The sequence below is a fragment of the Schistocerca piceifrons genome, chromosome X (assembly GCF_021461385.2).
Source record: "Schistocerca piceifrons isolate TAMUIC-IGC-003096 chromosome X, iqSchPice1.1, whole genome shotgun sequence".
In the NCBI taxonomy this organism is placed as follows: domain Eukaryota; kingdom Metazoa; phylum Arthropoda; class Insecta; order Orthoptera; family Acrididae; genus Schistocerca; species Schistocerca piceifrons.
In genome coordinates, this window is record NC_060149.1 from 256,969,410 (window position 1) to 256,989,219 (window position 19,810).

The 19,810-nt window shown below is 42.5% G+C and overlaps 1 protein-coding gene across 1 annotated transcript in view; it reads right to left on the minus strand.

The window, feature by feature from the left end:
- LOC124721700 overlaps positions 1–19,810 on the minus strand; it is a 196,326-nt gene that overhangs the window by 49,272 nt on the left and 127,244 nt on the right. The window contains exon 2 of the mRNA XM_047246787.1: positions 9,501–9,621. Coding sequence (XP_047102743.1) covers positions 9,501–9,621 — 121 coding nt within the window. The remainder of the gene's footprint in view (positions 1–9,500; positions 9,622–19,810) is intronic.

Genomic DNA, 19,810 nt, shown 5'->3' on the forward strand with positions numbered 1-19,810 from the left:
ATTTCTCAATCTACGACTGCTGTAAACTCAGGCTTGCCTTTCTTTAAGCTGTCTTCTAAAATCAGTCGTTGGGTCAGTACTGTAGTGTGTATTCCTACATTACTCCGCACCCCAAACTAATCTTCCCCGAAGTCGCTTTCTACCAGATTTCCCATTCTTCCGTAAATAGTACGTGTCAGTATTTTGAAGCCATGACTTATGAAATTGAAGGCTAGGTAATATTCATACCTGTGAGACCCTACCTTCTTTGGAACTGGGATTATTACATTACTCTTTCAGTCTCAGGGTATTTCACTGTCTCTCACATCCTGCATGCCAGGTGTAATAGTTTTTACGTGGTGTTTTTCTCAACAATGTCAGTCATCCTTAGGGAATGTCGTCTATTCCAGATACCTAGTCTCGACTTAGGTCTTTCAGTCCTCCGTCCAGTTATTCTCGCAGTACCACATCTCTCATGTCATGATTTACTTCCCCTCCCATTTCTATAACATTGCGTTCAATTTTGAATTGCTTCTGTAAGTCTTCTACATATTGCTTCAACCTTTGAACTTCCCTTCTTTTCTTAGTACTGGCTTGCCGTCTGAGTTCTTAATGTTCATACATCTGCTTGTATATACACCAGAGGCCTCTTAATTATAGGCGGAATCTACCTTTCCCCTAGTTCTATATGCTTTAGAGACATTAATTTGCTCTCTATCTACACCTGCTTAGGCATTACGCACTTTCTATCAGACTCATTTCATATTTATTTCAAAACTGGTGTCCCTCACAGTAACTTCTGGATGGTTATATACCATAAAGGGTGCAGCCGTAAACCTTATGGAAACTTGGATTCTGGTGGTTCAAGGGGAGTGCTTTACCATGGTCTGGAGAGTGCGAAACATTACAAGCATTAATATGACACGTTACACCCTTTCCTGAAATTGTTCAGTCTCTCTTATATCACTGAAGGTTTCGTGGAACGATTTATGGAGTTCAGGGATTCTTGTATGTATCTTCTCTCGTCCGACACCATTTGGTATTCCTTACCTGAATGGATGTTAGGTTCTGAGCAAGTCGTCGGTTTAAGAGTGACTCTTTACACTCCAGAGAATACGCAGATTTCGTCGTCGTTCTGAAAAGTTGAACGGACGCATAAGCGGCTTGGTGAATCTTCGTGATGTGATCTATCCAATTCCTGGACGCATAGTAGGTACTCAAACACACCGAGTTGACTGTACATCGTCCAGTTTATCTCGCTGAGCATCCAATTTAGTGTTTTTCCTTCGGACACTGCGCACCAGGTTTATCCTGATCTAGAAATAGTTACACTTCAAATCAACGACCACTTCCCTTCGCCATGTCTGTGGCGGCAGGAGAAAAAAGTGGAAAATTATCTCGTGCTGAAACGTACGCTCTGACCTGTGTTCATAAGGCATACTAGTTCTTGAGTTGGCCTCAACAGTTTGATGCCGAGGGCATCTGGGGCGTGGAGCCCCATAAGCGCACCGGGCATAGTGAAGTGTCAAAAAAATTGACTACTGGTCGTGGTGAGAGATTCATTGTCTACTATTTCCTGCGATGGAAGTCAAAGAGAACGGACTACTAGGTAGATGCATTGTAATAGCAACAGATTGCTTCGGGAATACTGTCAACCTTTAACACAAGATCATCTGTATATTTCCATGTGTCTCTTGAGACGAAGAGACAGAGGCCTCAAATGTGACAAAAAGGCTGAATTCCTCCACATAATCGTGAACCGATTTGACTGCCCCATGGACCACTAGATGGGTGACATTTTATCGTGCCCCTTATCCTTTCGCCTTCTATCGAGGTGGCAAGTTTTTGGGGAAGAAGGGGGAGCTAGGAATGGTCAAGGGACGTTTTCGTTTCTTGTGACACACTTCACCGTGATTATCATCATTAGATATGTCTTCCACCGATTCATCAGACATTACTGGATACATGCACTTTCACGATTTTGATTACATTCTTTTTATTTACTAACACTCATCATTGAGTGCTTCACTTACGAAAGACAGGATTTTGGGAGTGATGTATTGCTTTGTTCTTCCTTAGTTTGCCTGTTAAGCATACGACTGAGTGACAGTCTCTAGGTAATTTATGTTCTAAGTTGCATATGGCTGCAAGTTTCGGTGACGATTGCAACTTGTCCCACCACTGGAGTCCCACCACTGGAGTCCCACCACTGGAGTCCCACCACTGGAGTCCCACCACTGGAGTCCCACCACTGGAGTCCCACCACTGGAGTCCCACCACTGGAGTCCCACCACTGGAGTCCCACCACTGGAGCCCCACCACTGGAGCCCCACCACTGGAGCCCCACCACTGGAGCCCCACCACTGGAGCCTCATAACTACTCTTCAAGATGTGTTGCTTCGCTGCTTAGAAGTATCACTAAAAAGATAGGAGTCTTTATGGCATTAAACCACTATTATGACACTGATTATGGTTTGCATTGTGTAATTCCGATCTCCTGAAAAGTTTCTTTTATGGAGAATGGGCATTCTCTGCTTGACAAGGCAACTGACATAAGCAGCTGGAATGAATCATTCTATATCTAATTGGGGATCAGGTAAATCATAACAACGGGTTGCGTCAGCTACACACTATGATGACAAAAGTAATGAGATATCGATATGCACATATACAGATGGTGGTAGTGCCACGTACTCAAGGTGTAATAGGACAGTGAATTGGTGGAGCTGTCATTTGTACTCGGGTGATTCATGTGAAAAGATTTCCGACGTGATTATGGCCGAACGACGGGATTTAACACACTTTGAATGCGGAATGGTAGTTGGAGTTAGACACACAGGACAAATCGTTAAGGAATTCAGTATTCCGAGATCCATAGTGTCAACAGTATGCCGAAAATACCAAATTGCATCCATTGCCTCTCACCACGGACAACGCAGTGGCCGACGGCCTTCACTTAACGTCCGAGAGCAGCGTCGTTTCCGTATCGTTCGCAGTGCTACCAATCAAACAACACTGCATAACGTAACCATACAAATCATTGTAGGACGTACGAAGAACGTACCCGACGGGATAGAACGGCGTAATTTCGCGGTAATGGTCTATGGCAGGAGACGACCGACGCAAGTACCTTTGCTAACAGCACGACATCGCCTGCAGTGCCTCTTCTGGGCTTGTGGCCATATCGGTTGGACACTAGATGACTAGAAAACCGTGGCCTGGCCAGATGAGTCCCGATTTCACTTCCTAAGAGCTGAAGGTAGGGTTCGAGTGTGGTGCACACACCACGAAGCCATGGACTTAAATTTAGAAGGCACAGTACGAGCTGGTGAAGACTCCATAATAGTGTGGGCTGTGTTTATATAGAATGGACTGGGTTCTCTGGTCGAAGTGAACCGATCATTGATTGAAGATAGTTATCTTTGGTTATCTTGAGACCATTTGCAGCCATTCATGGACGTCATGTTCCCAAACAACAGCGTCATGCCACCGGACCACAACTGTTTGCGACTGGTTTGAAGAATGGTTCAGATGGCTCTGAGCACTTTGGGACTTAACATCTGAGGTCATCAGTCCCCTAGAACTTCCTACCGTAAGGACATCACACACATCCATGCCCGAGGCAAGATCCGAACGTGCGACCGTAGCGGTCGCGCGTTTCCAGACTGAAGCGCCTAGAACCGCTCGGCCACAATGTCGGCGTTTGAAGAATGTTCTGAATAGTTCGAGCTAATGATTTAGCCACCTAGATCGCCAGTCATGGATCCTATCGAACATTCATGGGTTATAACCGAAAGGTCAGTTCGTACACGGAATTCTGCTCCGGCAACACTTTCGCAATTATGGATGGCTATAGAGGCAGCATGATTGAATATTTCTATAGAGGACTTCCAACGCCTTGTTGAGTCCATGCCACGTCGAGTTGCTGCACTGCACCAGACAAAAGGACGTCCGACGCGATATTAAGAGGTATCCCACGACTTGTTACCTCCGTATACAAACCCTCCTGGTATGCGCGAATTGTTGACACTTTTACACTGAGGCGGGTACAGGAATTTACAAGTGTCTAGGATCAGTATGCCAGTCACGCAGAATCGCTATGAGCATCCAGACAATCATCTCACTGATGTACCAGGTTAGAGGTACCCATTTGGTTGCGTGAAGAAGTCCGTAACTGCCTGCTGCACATCCTCGTGCGACAGGAATCCGATCCTTCAATTCCTTTAAGGGACCGTAGGTGTGCTAATCGCATGGAGAAAGATCAGGACACTAGGTCGGGTGCCGAATATGTCCCACTTGGGTTGGCGTGACTACTTCGTTTAGGCTAGGCGCAAATTGAGACGCGTTAGCACGTGTGACGTGACACGACACTACAGCGCGACACGCACGAGTCGCGCGGGTCCAGCGCATATTGCGATGCGTACATCGTACTTCGTACGCGCCGACTGGCGACGCTCTGCGCTGACAGAACCGAAGCGCGCGCAACTTATTATCTTCCTAAAACGAGTTTACAGAAACTATTCACTGAAAATATTTGATTTTTGCCTTACTAGTAGCGTCACATGTCAGCTTCGTGGTGAAGTGCCCATCATCTCGCTAATGACCATTCTTATTGTGATGTACACATTTTTGTAAGACACTACGCAAAGCTCGAAAAGTCTGCAACTAAAATTAGGGGTCGCTATGATTTTGCGTTTGGTGCGTATTACACCATGTGTTGCTGCACATGAAATTTAGCTAAGATGTTGATTTTTGTTTAGACTTGGGAGAAGGTCTCTACCTGCCTCCAATCTCCAGAAAATGGATCCCATGTGGCGCGGTCACTTCCGATCTCCCCCCCGCGAGAATGAAATACTCGCAACATCACTAATATCTCCTGAACCGTTAGAGACATCGAAAATAAAGTTTGGCGAATGATAGCACACAAGAAGCAGAGTGTTTTGTCAATTTTTAAACACACGGAACTTTCTTACGTATGGCGATATATCAGTCCTTTCCTTTTTATTTATTTCACTCCAGTGACTAATTTTTTAAGAGTTATGGACTGCTAGCAAAACGAGAGCTTCCTAGTGTGAAAATAAACATGAAATTTCTTCTTTTATGTTACTGCAAACCGACACTACGAGGTTTTTCGTAAGCTACTGAGCTCTGTGATTGCCAATTACTTGTTTAATGAGGCACTCCGTTTCGGAATTCTGTCTAAATAGCTGCTGTCAGATAAGTTTGGCAAATTACACTGTAACAAAGGAAGTACAATTAAAGCAGTCACCAAGAGAAATGTGGCCGTTACTCACAAACGGTGATGCTTCTTCGAATGAGGAAAGGTTAACAACACACACAAAAATAGATTGCCAATTCTGTTGGAATTTTGGTGGAATCCACGTAACCCATCGTATTTTTAACACTGAGCGACTGGAATGGAAACTTACCAAAGGATTTTATTCCTTCTCTAGATCTGAGCAGTATTAAAATAATGACGAGCGTTCCTTCAGGCGGAATGATAGGCACATGCCAAATACTGGTTACTCGCCTACGGCTTGCCAAACTGACAATGTGTGATCGCGAATAAAATAGTAGTTATTGAGAAAAACAATTGATCTGTTGCACAAGACAATGGTCAGTGTATTGTCAGCAGCGGAGGATAATGCGCGCGACAGGAATGCACAAGCTACTAGCCATGTGTGCCTTGTGAGTTGGAGTTCGAAAAACATTGTCATAAAAGTAGATCTGCCTTTGTCAGCAGTATATTTCAACAAATTAAATATATCTAATCATAACACTCTTTTAGGATATTCCTACTTTCGTGATAATACCGACCATTTTCTTCATTTGTGTAGCCTGTTGTATAATTAGTTTACTAATGCTGATAATGTGCATGCAACAATTGAAATGCTTTTTCTCATCACGGCGAACCAATTAAAACAGTGTTATTTGTGACTGCTTTTCAACTGTTTCTAGCTTGCAGTGGAAATGTGATGTTCACATGCATGTAGTACAGCGTGTCGTATTACATTATTACATCCATATCCAAGTAATCACAGTGAGACGCCTATACTTCAGATCTTGGATGCTTTTTACGAGGAGCACAAAGGGATCACACCTGTGGAGATTATACCTTTCTAAATTTTTGTAACAGATCGTACAGATACGCCAGCATACTAGGCAGCGAGAAGATAACCTTGTTTTACCTTCCTGCCTTGCTTCTTAATCACATGATTTTATAACATTCCTTGCTTCCTTATTCACTACCCTCTGTCCCTTCTTGCGATCTGAAAACATCGCGGAGGCATATGATACAATTCCAGCGGCCAATGGCTCATCAGTTACTGGAGTATGTATTTTTCTTGACAGAAAAAACAAAACTATACAAATATAAATGAAAGAAAACTGTAATGTACTAACGAAGAAAGCTGGAGCGTTTAAATGGCGAAAAACGAAACACTAGCCAAAAGCAATAAAATTTAGTACCGTTACGATGTGAGCATATGGACGGCTACTTTTCCGCTCCCCGCCTCAATTTTCCCAAGGTGCTAGCGAGGCACGCGCGACGCGAGAAACTGTGCCACAACCACAAGGCCGCGCGACCTGGCGCAGGCGCGTGTCGCGTCCCAGTCGCGTCGCGTCACAATTTGCGCGGTCCCATTTGAATCTCTTGAAGTTACAAAAATGCGCGCTGCGCTGCGTCGCGCCACACGCGCCTCAATTTGCGCCTAACATTTACGATATGAGGACGTGCGTCCAGCACGGAACTTGGCTCACCATTCCAAGAAGGCGATTTTCGACAGCCATGCTGCCCCCTATATATTCTTCTCCGATGGATGCCTACCAGTGTTTGTCCTTAGGCAGCCAAAGAAAGAGTAAAAGCACATTGGTCCAGATTGGACGCATTTGTTAACAACGTCGCCGTAGTTCACGATTTCACATGTACCACACGCGCTTCGGAAAGACAACTGCCAAACTAATCGCTTGCCTAGATGTCGGTACTTATGTATCCGCGTCGGAGTGGTGCTATATTGCAGTCCTCGAAACATTTTATTCGCCCTTTATACAATTTACATGGCAATTTTGGTAAATTGAAATACTTCCACTATCATACATATAAATGTTTCCATTTAAATTTTCTGTAATATTTCTCCCTACAGAATTATTTCCTCCTTACTCCTGTAGCAGTTCTTGTCTATCAAGATGCATACCGTTCCAGTAACGTAAAACTGTCTCTGAAGCAATTTAATGACGTGTTTATCTCTGTGGTGCATTTTTGCAGTAAAAAGCTTCTTTACTAGGGTAGCTTTCGCTGGCTACCAGAAGTACTGCGTTACACAACTGCTTGACTAATTTAGGAGCGCTTGCAAGCGATTCCAGTGTGTGTGTGTGTGTGTGTGTGTGTGTGTGTGTGTGTGTGTGTGTGTGTAAAAAATAGTGACACATGGTTCCATCGTCTTCTAACAAAAGTACACTACTGGCCATTAAAATTGCTACACGAAGAAGAAATGCAGATGATAAACGGGTATTCATTGGACAAATATATTATACTAGAACTGACATGTGATTACATTTTCGCGCAATTTGGGTGCATAGCTCCTGAGAAATCAGCACCCAGAACAACCACCTCTGGCCGTAATAACGGCCTTGATACGCCTGGGCATTGAGTCAAACAGAGCTTGGATGGCGTGTACAGGTAAAGCTGCCCATGCAGCTTTAACATTATACCACAGTTCATCAAGAGCAGTAACTGGCGTATTGTGACGAGCCAGTTGCTCGGTCACCATTGACCAGACGTTTTCAATTCGTGGGAGGTCTGAGAATGTGCTGGCCAGGACAGCAGTCGAACATTTTCTGTATCCAGAAAGGTCCGTACAGGACCTGCAACATGCGGTCGTGCATTATCCTGCTGAAATTTAGAGTTTCGCAGGGATCGAATGAAGGGTAGAGCCACGGGTCGTAACACATCTGAAATGTAATGTCCACTGTTCAAATGCCGTCAATGCGAACAAGAGGTGACCGAGACGTGTAACCAATGGCTCCCCATACCATCACGCCGGCTCATACGCCAGTATGGCGATGACGAATACACGCTTCCAATGTGCGTTCACCGCGATGTCGGTAAACACGGATGCGACCATCATGATGCTGTAAACAGAACCTGGATTCATCCGAAAGAATGACGTTTTGCCATTCGTGCACCCACGTTCGTCGCTGAGTACACCATCGCAGGCGTTCCTGCCTGTGATGCATCGTCAAGGGTAACCGCAGCCATGGTCTCCGAGCTGATAGTCCATGCTGCTGCACATTTCGTCAAACTGTTCGTGCAGATGTTTGTTGTCTTGCAACCGTCCCCATCTGTTGACTCAGGGATCGAGACGTGGCTTCTCGATCCGTTACAGCCATGCGGATAAGATGCCTGTCATCTCGACTGCTAGTGATACGAGGCTGTTGGGATCCAGCACGGTGTTCCGTATTACCAGGCAACGCCGGTCAACTACTGTTTGTGTATGAGAAATCGGTTGGAAACTTTCCTCATGTCAGCACGTTGTAGGTATCGCCACCGGCGCCAACCTTATGTAAATGCTCTGAAAAGCTGATCATTTGCATATCACATCATTATCTTCCTGTCGGTTAAATTTCGCGTCTGTAGCACGTCATCTTCGTGTTGTAGCAATTTTAATGGCCAGTAGTGTAATTACAGTTTTTATCCCAGACTGTTGTCTGTTAACCGTATGTAGCTCTGTATCTATGTCTCTTTAAGTGGACTAGTCACACCAATTCTCATGCGAAATAAGCAGAACTGTCGAGCAACCGAACGTAGAACATCTGCATTTAGTTTATTATTATGCCAACCATTACTGAATTCAATCCAATCAGGCAGTCTTGTTTCGGTTTTCGAGAGATTTGTATAATTTATTGCAGCGAATGACAGCTTAACTGCCTCGAAATCGAGGCGTGTTTCTCTCTGATGAAGCTGATGCTTCTGTTTCTATCGTTCATAATTTTTATTGCGGTATATCAGTCACTACGTCTCCATACGGACAATTTACGTCATAATAGTCTTGTTAACAGGAACTGCGATATTACATAGCGTAACTCTTTAGCAAGAGTGAGTCAATTTTGAGCCTCTAAGGACGTGAAGACTTACGTCAAGTGAACTGACTGGTCTCACAATATGGCAACTGTGAGAAGGTGTTGAGACTACTTTTGTGAAATGACTTCATTTGACTACGGAATACTCTACAAATGCAGCAGTTTACTACAGCACTTTTCACCCGAGTTCACACAACTACGCCAATTTAGTGTTACACTCATTAGTTCCAGTGTTGGCACTGATGTACAGTTCCACGCCTCGAATCATTTTTTCCATAAAAATGGATAGACTGCGAACTCCACTGACCTTCACATTATGAACACTCAGTCCTGTTCATTGAAAAATGTATTTTTAAAAGTAAGACGAACATTAATTTGGAAATTGTGTCCATCCGTGGAAGTAACAACATTGTTCAGTATAAGGGAACATAAAATTTACTCACCGACATACTTCATCCAGTTCCCTTCTGTCTGTAACGTACTTGAGAAGGTTTATTGGTTTGAGGCAGCCCAGTAGTTCATCTTGGCCGCAATCAGGGGCGGCAGCAGCAGTTACCATCAGCACTGAAACGAGGTGATAAATCAATATGAAACAGCGCAAAGTACTCTACACAGAATGAACGAAGAAAATTTATGATCCGTCGACAGTGTGGTCAGAAGTACAAATTCAGCAGAATTCAAATCGCAAACAATTTTTAAATAAAACATTTCACATTATTTTAACAGTAGTAAATGAAATGACACGATGATGAGGGTGAAAAGTGGTAACAACCTTGGATGGCTGCTATTACCGCACACTTTCAAAGGCAGTCCTCCATGCGGCTATTGTTCTAGAATTGTGCTCTTAAATCTCCAGATAAAATTTGATTGCATCAGTAGGCTGCAAAAACCTTTCCTCGAGTGACCTAGTTCTATTACTACGAAAAAAGCTCTGTAATACACACATATCAGGATCTCTCATCGACTGCGTCGCTAACCACTGACATGTAAAAGTGAGAGCATCACTATTTTCAGAATTTAAAAAATAGCGGTTTTCCTGAGTATAGCAGTATAAATGAATGAGATGTTTTTCTATGATTGACTCGCCATATAATTGATAATTGACGATAATTATTTTCATTATTAATTATCCACATCTACATACTGCTAGCCACATTACGGTGTGTGGTGGACGGGAATTCGTGTACCCCGTCTCTTTTCTCTTTACTCGTTCCAGTCGCGAACGGATCGCGGGAAGAACAATTGCTGGTGAGCCTCCATATGAGCTCCAATCCCTCACTTCAACTTTATGGTTTTTTCGTGAGATATACATAGAAGGAAGCAGTATATTTGTTGATTATTCTAGAAATGTACACTCTCAGAAGCAACAGCAAGCCAAACCGTGATGCGGAACGCCTCCTCTTGCGGTATCTGCCACTATAGTTGGCTGAGCATATCCGTGACGTTTTCGCATTCACTAATTAACCTGTAAAGAAACACTACACTCTTCTTTGAATCTACTCTATTTCCTGCATCAATCCTATCTGGTATGGATCCCATAATGACGAGCAATATTCAAGTAGAGGTCAAATGAGGGTTTTGTAATCTACATCCTTTGCTGATTGACTAAAATTCCTGAGGATTCTTGCAATAAAATTCAGTCTGACACTGACTGTCCCGCGGTTAGATATAAGTGGTCGTTTCACTTTAGATCGCTCCGTACGAATACTCCTAGATATTTTACTGACGTGGGTTGCTTCCAATGATTGTGCTGCAATGTTTATCGTGTAAAATAATAGTCCCTGAATACTTCCTTGGGGTACGGTCGAGGTTACTTAAGTACATTTACTTTACACCATACCGAAATCAAATTTTCAGTTCAATTTGGGGTCCACGATGGTCTCAGTGACGTTACGCATAAAAGGTTAAAATGAACAGTAAACGGTAACGATCTGGAAGCCACGAATGGTTTTTAAAGTTGTGTTTATCAGTCTGAGGCACGCATACTGCAATCAATTTACATAGTTATTCCATTTTCCTCCCCCTCGTATTGGTGAGTAAATAGTGATAATTTTTTATCCCTCTCACTCTTAGATGCGCTCCAACAGATTCCGTCATGTCCACAGGAATGGTATTTAGACCGTGGATGTCCGACGTGTGATGTTCTATCTCTGGTGTTGTGCAGACACTGGGTGTGCCGCGGTTCTGGGGAAACAACCGCCGAGACACCCCCTCCGCTGTGGATTGTCACAGTGGCTAGACGGACCACAGTGTTGGATAATATTCGTCATTTCAGAGCTGGAGCCGGCAATGAAGCATACCGTTTCCAACCACCACGATGCTATTTGTTACCTACATGTATACTTTCGCATACAGCAAGCCACAGGCCAAAGATTTTAATAGCACCGAAGAAAACCCGTCGTTGGACAATGAAACCAAGGAAAATTTTCCCCTCGGCAGGAGAGTCGTAGACACGCTACAAGTCTGAGGGCGGGTAAGAGTACCTTTGGAACCAAACGAGGCGATTCCTTCCGGAAATATAGCATTTTTTACCCAGGTATTGTAGCTATTTTCTCGTGTGTGTGTGTGTGTGTGTGTGTGTGTGTGTGTGTGGGGGGGGGGGGGAGGGAGGAATCTTTACATGAGGTTTTCAGCAATTACGCAGGAACATGTTACCCGATGATGTTCATTAACTTGTTCACCTTCAGCCGGCTGCTGTGGCCGAGCGGTTCTGGGCGCTTCAGATCGGAACCGCGCTGTTGCTACGGTCGCAGGTTCGAATCCTGCCTTGGACGTGGATGTGTGTGATGTCCTTAGGTTTAAGTAGTTCTAAGTCTAGGGGACTAATGACCTCAGATGTTAAGTCTCATAGTGCGTAGAGCAATCTGAACCATTTGTTCGCCTTCAGGTGACTTACACTTCCAGCAAGACAATGCACGGCCCTACGAACTTGAGGTTCTCGGTGTGGCCCCTCCGTATCAGCAGACTTAAATCCTATAGAGTAAACTTGCGACGCCATACAGCGAGGTATGTGCACTTTGGTTTCAGTTTTATACGATCGACGCGAATTGTGAACGGTTGAGTACGACGGTTCCCCAACCCCTTCCTTATATCTGACCCAGGATGCGTTGTCCCCGTCATCAAGGGTAAAGGGGAGACCCGCCACTTGCTACTAGAGTTATGTGTCATTCAAATTTCTCTGACATTTCCTCTGCAGACGATAGCTACTGCTACAGAAGGATCTACCGTTAAAACCATCAGACATCAACAAACAAGATCAACAAAACTCTCACTTACGGTACACAATTTGTACATCTAATTCACAGCTATTAACCATATACAAACTGCATTCGTGACGCCAAATATCGGCGCATACTATAGCCACGTACTGCAGCCTAGCAAAGACATCAAACCATCGTGACGCCAAATATCGGCGCATACTATAGCCACGTACTGCAGCCTAGCAAAGACATCAAACCAGCTTCTTAAGTCTACGAAGTCTGCTCAGTAAGACCTGTGCGCGCATTATACTGAGTAGGTACAGTGACTTAAAGAAAATCAGTTGAGACTGTTACAAGGACAAGGTCACACCATATACAAACATATGGTTACAAGACAAAGAAAAATAGGAAAACTTGCAAGAGTAAAATTTCCCGCTTCGTAATAACAATGAAAACGATGATACTACTAATAAACCAACAGCACACGCACGTAGTGTGTCGATTAAATAAATGTACTGCTCTTCGTCGTCTTAAGAATGGTATTAATATTTCTGCGTAACATTTTAAGACGCTTCGAGCTATTAATGCCTGAATGCTAGTGAAATGTCACTTAATAAAGGTAAAAAACAATATTATTAGCATAAATTTGTTAATAGATGAGCACAGACTTTAGAATGTGGTTCAAAAATGTGATCTGTACGAATGTTTAAAAATTCCAATCAGTTTCGAGTTCACAGAATCTACAGCTTTGCAGTAACAGAGAACCTGACACATTAAACGTAAGCTATATTTATGTGATCGGATTTATTAAATGCCATTTTGCTTTGTCAATATATATATATTGACTATATAGAAACGCTTCTCTAACAGCCTATCGTGACAATTGGTCAGCTATTGAAGTCACACACACGCTATACCCAACTGTCGGTACAGGTATCTTAAAAACGTATTTGCAGGTAATGTGCAATTAGACGCCAGGCAAAATCACAAATTTCACTATCTTACTATATATTTTGCGCTTTACTTGAGCCTTGGAAAGCTAGTTGGAAGTAATTTTCGCTGTGCACCGTATATTTAGAAAAATCAGTAAGTAACACAATCTGTCGTTATATTGCCTACATTTAATATAGCTTGTAGTAATGTCTAATTATACAGTTCCGCAGTTTTTATACTTTCAAATATTATCGATTTCTACTGAATAAAAGCGGAATCTTAAATTTTTAAGGGGCTTCGCAGCGAAATTAAGAAGCTTCCCGCATCAAGCAAGAACCTCTATAGGATCAGTATCATTACAGCTGTTCTTCCATAGATTCATTTAAAAATATTTACAACTGACTGCTGAAGTCTGTAGGACATTGGTTGCGTTCTGCACGTAGGGTAATGCCCTAACAAGCACTACTCGTGCACCAGATTTTGAGTCTTCCTACTTCTTTCGTCGCAGCACGGCCGAAATAAAGAATTCAGAGTCAAGTTGAGGTGGCCGGCGCGGCCTCATATTGACAACGGAATACGGAAGAGCGCCCTCTTAGGTCAGCCGTTAAGCGGCGCCGCCCTATGTAGGGCAATGCGCACACTGCTTGAGAGACGTGACCCGACTGCAGGCCCGCCAAATGAAGCGAGCCCTTTCCGCCCTTCCGTTTATCTGCTGTTTCTCGCTTATAAATTACCTTCTTTGAACTGACACTAAGATTGTACGAAATCTTCTAGCTGATTCCTTCCGGTGCAGTAAACACGAGTTCCGCCATACTGCCACGTTACGCTGAAAGTGCCTTCAGAAAACACCAGGAAACACTTTCAGAACGTACGAATATTTTCATTCGAATTTTTATGCTGAAAAATAGTTGCGTGTGCGCGCGCGCGTAAATAAGGCAGCGCAGCTATCAGAAAGTTTCCATTCGAAGCCCGTACAGTCCAGAATCGGTATGTCTGCCAGGCAAATTCGCCTTGAGCATAGAGGCAACCATCCCACCGACGCACCAGGTTGAGGATACCAGGTAAGTAAAATACCGTGTCCTGCTTCGTGAAGAGATCCGTAATTGTCTGATGCACAGACTTGTCCGACGAGAATCGTCGGCCCTTTAAAGCGTTTTTTAAAGGACCAAAGGAGTGATAATTGCATGAGAACAGATCAGGACTTTACGGCGGGTGCTCGAATGCCTCCCACTTGTCCTCAGTGGATGAGGTTGGTCTTCCAGATCGACCTGAGTCCTGTGGAGAATCACGATCAGCACAGAATTTGGCGCACCATTCCACAACGTTGGCTTTCGACAGACATGTTGCGCCACACTCGTTCATTCTCTGGACCGAAACAAATTCCAGTAAACATGGGCTCTAAATGCATAGCTTTAACATTATGCGTACTTGTTCGCCTTCTCGACTGTGACCCATAGCTCGTAAGGTGTGCATTTTAGAGCTAATGTTTACTACGCATCTTTTTCTTGTTTTTATCCACACTATTGAGTCTCAAAATATGGAAAACACTGAACTCTCAGTAAAAAGGATGTGGTTTACAGTAGCGAAGATAAACAAGTGATAATAGCTCAGATGGTTTGCATTTTAGAGCCCACAATTACTAGACATTTGTGTGTATATTTGGTTCTTGACGTCACCTAAAAATATGGAATACTTTTAACATCAGCTGTTGCACGTACTTGCCATTTTTGAATCTCTCAAATGAAAGTTAAAAGGTGGTTCCTACAATTAAATGTGAAATTGAAATCATTGCGTAAGAGGGCCTCACCATAACGTAATAGAGCGAAGTCTTCCATAAAAATAACAAGAATATAGCTATTCGCACTAATAACATGTGTGTATAACCATTTCTGGGCGACGTTAGACGGCAAGCAGACAAGAAAAAAAAAAAAAAAAAAAACAGTAACATCAATACTGTTTTTGGTGCATTTCACACAGTTATGAATGATAGAAGTTTTAGAACACGCACTCTGGAATCTATCGAGACACTTAGGCCAAGTCGCCCACATAGCGAGACGTAAAGAAAAATTAATGAAATGGGTGAAACACTCTCTGCACTATGAAAATAGCTATAAGCTCTAATTTCCAGACTTCAGCATTCAAAATGAAAAATTCCATTGCGTAGGTACGATTTTTCAATAATGGACTCAAAGCTAAACTCTTAACCATCCCAAACTCACAGTGTGAATGCTGATTCTATATTCGGGTATATTTAAATTTTTGAAATCATCAGCAATAAGTCTCCTATGTACAAAATTTAAGTACCACAATACCATGCTTACAGTTTAAGATGCTATCACTAACTTCATTTTGATCTCTATTACCTGTGTCCTTGTGTTACGGGTCCAAACTAGCGTCTTGTCAGCAGAGTTTTTCAAACATTTCACACGAGACCTATGTTAATAGCAGGTGGACGTGAGCGTAATGCAGCGACAAAATGAAGTAAGAATGGCCCTCCGAACTTTCATTCGATGATGCAGGGCTTCATTTCAAGTCCAGTGATGCGCATGTGTCTGGCGCTACCTAACAAAACCTCCAGAGTGAAATGATAGCCTGCCCGCATTACACGTAAACAAGCGACAAGCAATTACATATTCGCTACTCATTGCATAATGCCCGAATGATTGTTAAGATGCTTGAGCCATTCTGGAGAAACACTGTTCAAATCTGTTTCCAGGCAGCAAATTAGGGGGGAAGAGGACCTCATGTTAGTTTCTCGGTGAATTGCGAATTAGTTCCGAAATGTTACGACTCCGGATGCACTTACTAACAGTCAATATCCACTGTATGTTCTGCTTCCTTCAATTTGATATTTCCATCCTGGCAGTTTAGTGAAGTTCAAAAATTAATTTTACCACTAAACCTTTCGAATGAAAAGGGTATCACTGTCAGTGAGTACAAGCTTTCCAACAGAACTTCTGTCGACATATTTTTGATGGACTTTGCGTGATGTCTGAATATAATACTTTTCTCTTTGAACTAGTTTCTCAATAAAGTGATATTTTATAACTGAAAAATTGCGCATTTCACGTAAACAAAATTTCCTTCCGGTCACATTGTGGAGCTGTTCGAGGCACTTCAGTCCGGAACCGCGGTGCTGCTACGGTCGCAGGTTCGAATCCTGCCTCGGGCATGGATGTGTGTGATGTCCTTAGGTTAGTTAGGTTTAAGTAGTTCTAAGTTCTAGGGGACTGATGACCACAGATGTTAAGTTCCATAGTGCTTGGAGCCATTTGAACCATTTTCGCATTGGGTACCTGAAGTGAGTTCTGCAACTAACCCACAGAGAAAGTATTATGAAAATACATTATGTACAAATATTCGCACGTGAATAACATCTTTGTCACGCTCACTACCAGCGAACAAAGCCATGGTATTGATTTGATAACAGGTTTGCACGTGTGATGTTTGCTCCGACTCATCACATTAACCAGCAGCGGCTCCTGTCCATGGTATGTACTGTAGAAGAGCATTGTTTTATTCCCTTAAATACGCTCCCATCACTGAACTGCATTTGGGAAAAATAACTGGTTTCTAGTAAATACACCAATGCATTAAGCCGTTTTCAAATTCTGTTCGCTAGTGGTAATCAGAATTTCGCTACCGACACTCAATAGAGGGGTTCCTAATATTGTTTTCCATAAGGTAAAACGTGTTGAAAATGTTTGCTTCGTTGCATCCGTCGCGAAAATATCACGCTTTGTGAAATAGGTGACTGGAATACTTTTAAAAGTTCATTCACTGGCTGGTGGCTACAGGGGCCCGTGCTTCTGCGGATGTAATGGGAAAACTCATTTAGCGGAAGGGCTGATTCAGCTGGCACAGAGCGTGGCCAACATTACTACCGGACGCCAGCCCGCAGCGCGCGAGCATTCGCTACTAGTCGTGAGGAAAAAAATTACGTTTCATAACCTCTTATTTTTCCCCACGTTAAGCGTCTAACTTCGGAATGCAATGCTGAAGATTACTAAGTCATACTTATGATACTGGCATTTTGCCACAATTACAACTGTGTCTGAACAACAGAAAGGCATCACGAGATATGCTGCAGTCAAAAGTAAAAACAAAATACATGCTTTCACCTACTCATAATTCTGGTTTTTCTTAGCCATACTACTTATATGGCTCCCTAACTTGCTTGAAGTTTTTGTGACCTAGAAATCACAGTAACTGTAAAAGCAGGTAAAAATAATTTAGTACAAGACCACTCACCTGCCTTTTACATACGTTCATAGCAAAAGCAGATACTATTGGAAATGATCATATAAGTGTGGTTGCCTGAAATCTGTTTACGAGTCCCAACACCTGGTAACTGTTCAAAAGACCTTATACATTGTACTTAAGTTATTTTGCCGTGCGGTTCTAGGCGCGTCAGTCCGGAACCGCGTGACTGATACGGTCGCAGGTTCGAATCCTGCCTCGGGCATGGATGTGTGTGATGTGCTTAGGTTACTTAGGTTTAAGTAGTTCTAAGTTCTAGGGGACTGATTACCTCAGATGTTAAGTCCCATAGTGCTCAGAGCCATTTGAACCATTTGAACTTAAGTTATTTTATTTTCTGTAAGAGGAACTACCACCATGGGACATGTCACTACTCAAATGGCTGCCTCTTCATTTATAGTTTACACGACGAAATGAAAAACATTTATGATTTTATGCTATAGTTTCGTTTGAAATATTCAGTGGCCATTTGATATGGAGTGGGAGGAGGGGATAACATTTTTCTGTTTACCTATCAGGGAATTAAAAAACTACATAAGTTATTAAAGGTATAAAAGGCTAAGGTTAGTTTTAACACTTCACTAATTTACTAGGCGTTGTTCCTACGACTTATCCAGTTTGGGACACATTCTGAACGACGGCGCAACTAGATGAATTTCACAAATACAAATTACTGTCAGAAAAAAAACGGTAAGTAACAAAAATCGTAGGGCTGACCGAGGATTGAACCAGGAAACTTTGCTTATAGTCTGACCAAGTCACAGAGAAGAAAAATGTATAAAGGTATCAATTTTACCGATGTTTCAAAGCGACACTCGTGAAGATGCTATTAAAAGAAAAAAATGTACATCTCTATACATTGTTTTTGGTTAGATGAAGAAATATCTAGTGTTATATATAGCATTTGAGCTATACGTGAGTAGTTTTTACTAGAATCATTGCAGCACCATCAGGATAGAGAAACTTATACATGGTGCTACGAAACTAGCCCTCGAAGGGCTACTATATACATCACATCATCGTCTTGGATGTACAACCTACTCTTGTACCTGCACAATTATTGGGAGCTGATCGAAAGCAAATCTCTGCTTTCACGGTATGAATATTTTTATAAAAAGGTGGGAGAACTACAGAATTATTATGTACTGTCGCATGTCTTCCCTCGTTATTACAATGCAGGAGGTGGTCAATTTCAATTACGGAGATAAGTGAATTCCGATCTCATTCGCAAGAACTCATTCTGCTGACAGTAATGGAGACACTGCTCATTGCGGTAATCTAAACACGACTGGCTTTCTTCATTACAAATGTCTCAAGCTTAGCTCCAACTGCAAAATCATTTTGTGTCCTGTCTTCTCATTGGATGTTCCCTTTAACGGAATAAACTTCTCGTCTTGAATAAATCAGTTTTATGGTTTTATATGGAAACGCTATCATAGAATACGGTCCAATACACGGACAATTTAATTATACTATCCATTGCTTTAACGTAGTATTAAAAATTATGTAGGGCATTAGGAAGGCTTTAACTGCAGTTCTGATGACCCCCAACCCTTTTTCAGGTATTTTACCAACTACTTTTCTCCAATCTCGGGAGCAGAGATATAGTAAATTAACGTACAAAGGTATTCCTGGACGTTCATAAAATCTGATCCTTTCTCGAACAAGAACAACAGCAAAAACAACAACAACGTAGCTGATGCAGCATCTCATTTATACAGTGCGCGCACTGTCGTTTATAATCCGCATTGACCTTTATTTTCAGTGCCACAAGGAAGTTTCCACTCCAAGTAGCGGGCTTCGGAGCATTCCACAAATTAACAAATCTAAGTGAAACAACGTTGATTGTACTGTTGGCATCAGAAACGACTAAATTTTTATTTCAGTAGAATATCCACCTGTATGTAACATCAGTTCATTAGAACCAAAACGTACTTCGCAGCAAAATCCGTATCGTCAGAATTCTATAACCTTAATTGTGCAGCTCATTCGTGGTCTGGTGAAACGAGTTTGCAGGTTGTACTTTTTAGAAAATCTACTGCCCTGTTTGCACTCCCTTTATTTCTTCTTAAAATGTTTCACTGCGTACAATCAACACTGATGATAGATGGCTATAGATTTTATCATCTGCACGCTTCTTTGGAATTCTCAGCCTCCGGTAATTGCTCCAGACGGATTCACAGGTAGCCACAGCAGAGTCTTCTTGATGCGTACACGTCTTAACAGATTTATCTCCCTCTGGCCACTAGAAACGAATATTCACAACAGGAAAAAGAGAAAAACTCCGAAATCTGACAACTAAATCTACCCAAATGTTTCAGAAAGGTTGCTTCTCTAAAGGGTTGTATGTTATTTGAAGT